Raw genomic sequence first — 8,587 nt, forward strand, 5'->3', positions numbered from 1 at the left:
CAAAGTGAAGGAGGAGGCATAAGCAAGATGAAGAAAATAAAGAAAATAAAAACATAAAGGAAAAAGAAAAAAGAAAGAAAGAAAGAAAAATAAAGAAATCCAAGAGTAAAATTCCCTACCTGCAACTAAGATTTGGGTAACTTGTAAGTTGAGTCCTTTATTTGAGACAAAATTGGTCATTCCAGGACCCTCATTTGAGATAATGCCTATTTCAAGTTTTTTTTTTTTTTTTTGAAAAAATGGTTCCACTTCATGTCCTTATTTGAAATTTTTCTTGTTTTATTATACTTAAAAGTAGAAGTATATTTGTAATCATGATTTAGGTCTACCTATTTGAAGGAAAACTATTACGGAAATTCTTTTTCAAATTTTTGCATTAGATGACAAAAACTAATCGAATTGCGGAAAAAAAAATTTATGGATTAAAAACAACAAGTTTACATTAAAATAAAACCACTTTGACTTCTACCAAGAAGGAAATCACTTTTCCTAAACCACTAATTAAATGAAAACTAACCATTCTAGCTGAAAATAATTTTCAATTTTTTTCTTTTATGATGAAATTTTCAATGTAATAAATGGACCCTTATTCAATTATTGAGAAAGATTTCCCTATGATTATTTTGGAATTTTAAAGTGCTCGATGGCTCCAATACAAATATATCCGCACGTTACACGGAGTAATGATTTTGTTGTTGGATTATGAATTTGTGTTGTTGTATTATATCGAAATGTAATGACAACCACTGGAATCTACGCATAATAAGAACTCATTATCCCTTCATTTATAAGCATTGCGATTCATTTTTTCTTTAGTTTATTGCATTAATTATTTTTGTAATAAACCAAATTAGTGAGTACCATTGCCTTGCTTTGATTAAAAAATCCAATGGCCGCAAGAAAGTGATGGAAATTTTTTTAATTGGTTATCTCTTTCCGTATGCTATTTTCCATAACCAAGGGAAAAATTACTGACAATTGAAACCTAATTGGCTTGAATATGAGTTAAGTCCAATGGAGATATGTGTAGATTGCTAAAATTGTATTATGTAAAGATGGAACTATATGAGTTAAATGGGTTAATTTGAATAAACTCGTTTTTTATTTGATCTAACTTGACCTAACAGTTTGACAAGTCTATACAAAGGTAGTGCGATCGTCAATTTTATCGGAAAAATACAAGATATACTTCAGAGACTATCAATCCTAAAAGGACATAGAGAAGCATAATCAATACTTAAATTACAAGTTTGAGATTTTTGATATTGCAAAAAAAGTTTGGAGTAAATATACTACAATGAGCATAAGTTAAGATTTTGGTGATTTTTTTCCTTCTTTTTTTTTTTTTTGTCAAGATGTACCCTTACCATGGCTGTTAAATCAAGATATCTATCGGGAATTGAGATCTTGAAATTATTCGGGATCTAATCGAGTCGTAAGGTTCGGTCAAGTATCTAACATTGGTATTTCAAGACAATTACAATTTTTATCAATAATACTGTAAAATAAAAACGTTCAGTGCCATTTTTACAAAATATGAGCTTAAAGAAAGCGAACTTCAAATAAACAAGAGAGGCCCAGCCCAGTATACTTCCTCAGCCCAAATTAGCTTCAAGAGTCTTCTCCTTCCTCTTGCTGTTGCATTCTTACATAGAAGAGAAAGGAGAAAACAGAGCCTTGAGGAACCGAGATAAAATAAGTAAATAAATAAATAAATAAAGAGAGGGAAATCGCGGTGGTTGGTTGGAAAACATTAAATTAATGCCGGAATAGGCCTTTTGCATGTGATTGGTAAGCGTTTCCCTGTTGTTCTTTTCCTCTTGCAAGTTAGCTCTTTTCGAGGAGTTAATGTCGTAGCCCTGGCTATGTTGGCTTCGCCGGTGACGCTTCGGCCGAGATATGTTGCTTAGATCTCAAATACTAAAAGAATAAGAATCAACAACTTAGCAGATGCAATTTGTCAAGTTTCTTGGAATAGAACCCGAACATTGAGTCTAATGGAGGAATACATATTTCTGGTTTGTCTCGCTGAAAGAAGGAACCGGCCAAGTGAGTTGATTTTCGCTCCGCTCTAAGTCAAGCCTGAAGGTTTTCTATCTCATTAGGAATGGTACTGGAAAGCTGGTTACCCAAAAGAGAAACCAAAGGGTAAGCTCTGCCAAGTTGCCGAACGACGGCAAGATTGAAAGGGTGAGATTATTATTGTAAAGGCTCAATTATTGAAGAAATTTCGAATTCCTTGGCTCTGGTTGGATGGAACCTATAAGTTCATTATCAAGTGGGAAGCGCACTTGGTGGAGAAACCTAAGACAGTGAAAATGGCTGGGAAGCTAGAAACATTATGACTATCTTGAAACTAGATGCCAGTAACTTGAGGGACTTAAATCATGCTAGTCCATTTTCACGCTCTTTTAGTATAAGGTAGTAACTTGGGGAGCAAGAAACATTATGACTATCTTGAAACTAGTCTCCCTTCACGCTTTTGAAGTATAAGATAGTAATAGAACAGAACACAACTTGCATTCTTTCAGAGACAAAGCATTGTACCATAGAATCTTCACTCAAGATAAATAAAAAATAAAAAATAATCAATGATCTTCGTAATTTAAGCACTTTTACATGGTCTTGGAACCAATGCCATTTCTTTCATATAAGTGCATTTACGTAAGAGGGTGTATTGAAATGTCATCCTACACCACTTAATAACATGTAATAAACATAGTTGATGGCTGCATTAGAACGTTTAACTTTTGATTGAACGCGCTTTGAAAAGATGCATGATTGAAACTCTTCTGCATGTCAGAGGATTGGTTGATGGCCGCGATTAGAACGTTTAGTTTCTGATTGAACGCACTTAAAAAAGATGCATGATTGAAACTCTTCCGCATGTCAGAGGATTTTATATCTACACAAATCCACAATGAACCTTATAAAAGGAGTGACAAAGGACAAGATTTCAGAGACTTAATATAAATATTTCATTGCGACTATTTTGCTCTCGAGATGATAACACTAGATACATAAGCAACTTTACACTGACACGAAAGTCATTTTTTCTAACTATAACTAGACATGGGTACATAGCTTTTGCTGCGATGACACTAGTCTGAATAAGACTAGATACATAAATAGTTTGAAATATCTCGAGTTCAGCTGTTCTCTCTACAAATGACACTAGATGCTAGTAACTTCAGGGTTTGCTCCTTCCAAAAGAAAAGGCAGTTCTGTACTTACTTGGGCATGAAGGACACGCAGTCCTCATCCTCATGCTGGTGCACGCTAAACACGTAATTTTGTTTCCGGTTAAAATATTTCTCCTAAATGCAAATAAAGTTCACAAATAGTGAGAGAAACAATACATTAGAAAAAGTTTGAAACTAAATTTTTAGTTTAAACGTGTTTTTCATTAGAGACCAGACCTTCCTGCATGTGGTTGACAGAGCAAAATCGTTTATCAGACGACATCTTCTACAAATTTATCCAGTTTACGGCTGGAATTTGTTGCATCTCTCACAGCATCAGTGGGCTTCTGTGATTTTTTAACTCCATTGAAGATGGTTGAACGCGCAGATAGCACATGAGAAATCATTTCCATCGACGGCCTGAGTTGGGGATTAGCTGATACGCAAGCGGCTGCAAGCTTTAGGATGGTCAGAAGTTCATCCTCAATGCCTGGCGTGGGCGTTGGCAGGCGTGGATCCAACATATTCTTTAAAACTACTGAGATCTCCATGTCGACCAGAGCTAATAGAGATGAAAGGCTATCACCCGGATGTCTTCCTTTGATCACCTCGATGGACAATATTCCAAAGCTATACACATCGCATTTCTCCGTCACCTTCATTGTGTAAGCAAGCTCTGCACAAAGGAGATATATGTGTTAGTACAAGACATTGCTATGGCTAAACTGTCAGATCAAGAATTGATGTTAGAAATTAACCTGGAGCTACATAACCATATGTGCCAACGACTACACTCCAGTTTGATGTGTCCAGCTTAAGAAGCTTAGCCGTGCCAAAGTCAGAAACATGCCCCTCATACTCTGAATCAAGCAGAATGTTGTTACTTGAAATATCTCGATGAACGATTGGAGGGATACAATCATGGTGCATATAAGATAAAGCATGAGCCACGCCTTTTACGATATTCACCCTCTTGTCCCAGTCTAACTCTTTAGCTTCTTTTTCATTGCTCAAGATTGTAGACAAGCTTCCTCTATCAAAGTACTCATACACCAAGAATGAGTGTTGTGTATGCGAACAAAAGCCCACAAGTTTCACAATATTGCGGTGTCGAATTTCCGTCAATGCCCTAATCTCATTCAAAAATTCCTTTTGATATGTTTGCCCACTATTAGTCATTTGATGGAGCTTCTTTACGGCTACTATGGGTGCGCATGGATTTATTTCTGTGCTTTTTTTGTTCCTGGGAACAGAAACAAAAAAAAGTGTTTCTGTTCCGGGGAACAATTTTTGAACAAAAGAACGCGTTTGGTAACGTTTGGTCCGGGAATAAAAAATGAACAGAAACACGTTTGGTTAAATTTTATTATTTTTTTGTTTCTTTTAATTTTTTAAACATTTTTTATTATTTTTATTTTTTCCTTTCTTTTTATTTTTCTTTTTTTCCGGCCGGTCACCGGCCTCCGGCGACCCGGCCGACGGGGCCGGCAGCCTCGCCCGGCCACGGCGAGGCCGAGCTGGCCGTGGTTGGGCGAGGCTCGGCCTCGCCTTGGCTGGGCGAGCTCGGGCTCGCCAGATCCGGCGAGGCCGAGCGTCGCCGCCCCGCGAGGCTCGGGCTCGCCGGATCTGGGCGAGCTCAAGCTCGCCCGGCCATGGCGAGGCCGAGCCTCGCCGGATCTGGCGAGCCCGAGCTCGCCCAGCCAAGGCGAGGCTCGGCCTCGCCGGCGCGGGCCACGCCGAGCCTCGCCTTGGCTGGGCGAGCTCGGGCTCGCCCGGATCCGGCGAGCCCGAGCCTCGCCATGGCTGGGCGAGCTCGAGCTCGCCCAGTCCGGCGAGCCCGAGCCTCGCCGGGGCCGGGCGACGATCGGCCTCGCCCGCGCCGGCGACGCCGAGCCTCGACGGCCGGTCGCCGGCCATGGCCGAGGCCGGCGACCGGCCAAAGAAAAAGAAGAAAAAAAGAAGAAAAGAAGAAGAGAAGAAGAAGAGAGAGAAGAGACGTTTTTGTTCTTTTGTTTCTTCCCGTAAGTGTTTCTTTTCTGGAGAAACAACTTTTTTGTTTCTTTTTTCTGTTCCTATTCCGTTCCGAAACAAAAAAAAAAAAGGAACAAAAACGCAACCAAACGCGTTTTCTGTTCCTTTTTGTTCCCCGGAACACTTTCCGTACGAAGTGTTCCGGAAACACTTTTTGGAGTGTTACCATGCACGCCCTATATCACCAGATCTTAATTTGGCCTTGAAGACACTTCCATAGCCTCCCCTTCCAATACAAAAAATCTCATTAAAAGCCCCGGTCGCTTCCATGATGTCTTCATATGAAATCATTCCATCGTACTTTGATAGAGAAAAGACTTCAATTGTCTTGGGTGCTAGTTCCACTGTTGGATGGAGCTTCTTTCTATGGAAAATGAAGAATATTCCAAAGAAAATAAACAGAAGAATTACTCCTAGCAATGGGAACACAATAAGAAACACTCCACCTCCCGCCGGAGAGCTTTCCCTATCCACCACCACTTGATCACAGGGCTCAAGTCCTTCAACATTTCCACACAATCCATTGTTGCCTTGAAATGATTCTTTTGTTGCATTTTGGAATGCCGTTGTGTTGGGGATGGGACCCTCAAACTGGTTGTAAGAGATGTCAACCTCCATCAAACCTCGCATATCCTTGAAAGTCTCATATATAAGGCCAGAAAGATTATTGTGTGAAAGGTCAAGTTTCACTAGGCTTTGCAACTTGTTGAGTTCAGCAGGGATCCCACCACTTAACAAGTTATGACTCAAGTCTAGCTCAGATAGGTGAATCAGCATCCCTAATTGCCCTGGAATATCTTGGCTCAACTGGTTGTTGCTCAAATTCAAGAAGACCAAGTTTGAAGAAAACCCTATAGACTGCGGGATAGACATGCTTAATCTATTCCTAGACATATCCAATTTTTGAAGACCAGGTAATGATACAATCTCGGGACTTATTCGGCCAGAAAGTCGATTCCTACTTAGATTTAAAATCACCAAAGAAGTCAATTTTTCAAATTCTTTCGGGACCTCACCAAGTAAACCATTGAAAGAAAGATCAATTTCACCCAATCGAGTTGCGTTCCCAATCTCGGGAGGCAAGCTACCAATGATGTTATTTCCAGCAATTCTTAGATGAGTTAAGCGTGTGCAACTCCCCAGTTGTTGAGATTTCTCCAAAGAATTTGTTGAAACTCATGTCGATAAAGTCCAATTTGGGGTAGACACCAAAGGTTTTGGATATGTTTCCAAAGTGAACTGGTTTTCCTCTAGGCGTACTCGACTAGGCTTGTGCAATTTCTCAAGCTTCTAGGGATAGAACCAATTAAGTTATTGTGACTCACTGTAAGGTTTTGGAGCAACCCATCCCGGCACAAGTTTTTTGGTAAGGAGCCGTTTAACTGGTTGGTATCCAATTGCAACACTGCCAAGTTTACTAGATCACCTAAGGATTCGGGAATTGAACCAGAAAGATGATTTTGGCGGAGGAACAAAGATCCTAGGTTGGTCAAGTTACCTAGAGAAGAAGGAATTAGGCCAGTGAGCTGGTTTGTACTCAGCTCTAAGTCAAGCATAGCATGGAGATTACCTATCTCATCAGGAATTTGCCCCGAAAGCTGGTTACCATAGAGATAAAGAAGGGAGAGTTTTGTCAAATTGCCTAATGTTGGTGGGATTGAACCGATAAGATTATTATCATTAAGGCACAACTCGCTAAGAAGATTTGATTTTCCTAGCTCCAGTGGGATGGAACCAGTAAGCTCATTAGCAAACAGGTGTAGCTCTGTCAATTTGGTTAAGTTTCCCAAAGTGGAAGGAATCGGTCCTGATAGGAGGTTGGTGTCCATGTGGAGCACTTCTAGATTTGTCATATTTCCCATTTCAGGAGGAATAGAACCGGAAAGGGAGTTGTTGTAAACATACAGTTTAGCCAATTTGCTCAAATTACCCAATGAGGAAGGTATGGGTCCATTCAACTTATTCGAATACAATGCGACCTCATTGAGCAACTGCAATTGCCCGATTTCTTGGGGAATAGAGCCATTTAACTCATTGGAAACTAGGTGTAGAACTGTTAGTTTCATTAGATAGCTGATTTCCGATGGTATTTTCCCCAAGAATTGATTGATAGATAGGTCGAGATAGGTGAGATTGCTCAAGAGACCGATTTGAGGCGGAATATGACCAGAGAGACTATTTATACTCAGGTCCATGAACATGAGATGAGACAAAGATGAGAATGGAAATTCGTCTAGCGTACCTCCAACACCAGAGCTAGTGAGATTTATCTTGATCACGCTTGCAGCCCGATTGCAGGAGATGCCATACCAAGCACATGGACTCACAGTCGAATTGGAACCAATGGCTTTATGAGGAGTGGGAGTCCACGAAGAGAGGCGAGAAATTGAATGGTTACCAAGATTGGACTTCCACGTGAGGAGAGCTTGGGCTTCCGCAGGGGAAGCATGAGTAGGAAGTGGAATGGCAAGGGTATTGAAAAGGGCAAGGGCAGCCGCAAGGCTCAAGACCCTTTTGAATTCTAATGAAGAATCCATCGATTCTTCTTCTCCTTCTTCTCTTTTGGTTCTGGTAAGTTGATTTTTCTTTTCGCGAGGCAACAAGGGATGCTTAAAAAGGCCGTGAGAACTCACCTTCCTATCATTTTCCATGTTAATGGGTATGCAATAAAACGACCACTAGCCATTGAAGACTAAAAAATGATAGGGTGATATTGGTCTGCACGCCGTAGGAGTAGTCATCCGAGAACTGACCGGGACGAATTTTTTATTCCTTGAAGACTGGAATTTTCACTTTTGAAGTCTTCATAGTGACATTTTTGACTTGGTCAGTCCTCTTATCGGAATTGAGCTCCACTCATTAGTCATTATATGAAATCGGAGACTTTGACTTTGATTGAGAAGTCTTCGAGGAAAGTGATGTAAAGTCGAGGCCTTTCGTGTGGCTTGGGAACACTCAACTTTCCACAAGCTTAGCCCCTAATTTGTGCTGCACAAAATTTTGAATTCAACGCGCAAAAGGAAAGTCTTCTCACCTGGCATTTATGAAGTGAAATTTTGACCCAGTTGACCGTTATCGCAAAAACGACAATTGATGATCTAGCCAAGTGGCCCCCAAGAGCACGGTTAAAAAAAATAAAATAAAAAATCTAATGGCATATTTGAAGTGGAAAATTGCTAAAAATTGGAGCTTGTGTTGAGTTTGGTATGATTCGAGTCCAAGTGGGATTGAGTGTGAGCTGTCAAAATTGTATTACAGAAATATGGGTCAATATGTGTTATATTGGTCAATGTGAATTATATCCATTTTCTAGCCATTCACACTTGACCCGATGCTTTACTAGGAATAACACTAGATAAATGCAAAAGATTATT

The 8,587-nt window shown here is 40.1% G+C and overlaps 2 protein-coding genes across 2 annotated transcripts; both read right to left on the reverse strand.

The window, feature by feature from the left end:
• Positions 1–3,454: 3,454 nt before the first annotated feature.
• Positions 3,455–4,371, reverse strand: LOC120291708 (MDIS1-interacting receptor like kinase 2-like). The gene is made up of 2 exons (XM_039309403.1): positions 3,941–4,371; positions 3,455–3,858 (listed from the first exon to the last, which is right to left on the reverse strand). Exons 1-2 carry the CDS (start codon positions 4,359–4,361, stop codon positions 3,455–3,457), a joined length of 825 nt encoding a protein of 274 aa, XP_039165337.1. The 5' UTR covers positions 4,362–4,371.
• Positions 4,372–6,463: 2,092 nt separating this feature from the next.
• Positions 6,464–7,750, reverse strand: LOC120291709 (MDIS1-interacting receptor like kinase 2-like). The gene has a single exon (XM_039309404.1). It carries the CDS (start codon positions 7,748–7,750, stop codon positions 6,464–6,466), a length of 1,287 nt encoding a protein of 428 aa, XP_039165338.1.
• Between the last annotated feature and the right edge of the window lie 837 nt (positions 7,751–8,587).

Source organism: Eucalyptus grandis, chromosome 3 (assembly GCF_016545825.1).
Source record: "Eucalyptus grandis isolate ANBG69807.140 chromosome 3, ASM1654582v1, whole genome shotgun sequence".
NCBI lineage: Eukaryota > Viridiplantae > Streptophyta > Magnoliopsida > Myrtales > Myrtaceae > Eucalyptus > Eucalyptus grandis.

Bases quoted from the DNA above. Each gene is read 5' to 3' on its own strand.
- LOC120291709 (XM_039309404.1), bottom strand. From the start codon at position 7,750: ATGGATTCTTCATTAGAATTCAAAAGGGTCTTGAGCCTTGCGGCTGCC.
- LOC120291708 (XM_039309403.1), bottom strand. From the start codon at position 4,361: ATGACTAATAGTGGGCAAACATATCAAAAGGAATTTTTGAATGAGATT. The intron at 3,859-3,940 runs GTTAATTTCTAA...TCCTTTGTGCAG, and splicing joins ATATGGTTATGTAGCTCCAG to AGCTTGCTTACACAATGAAG.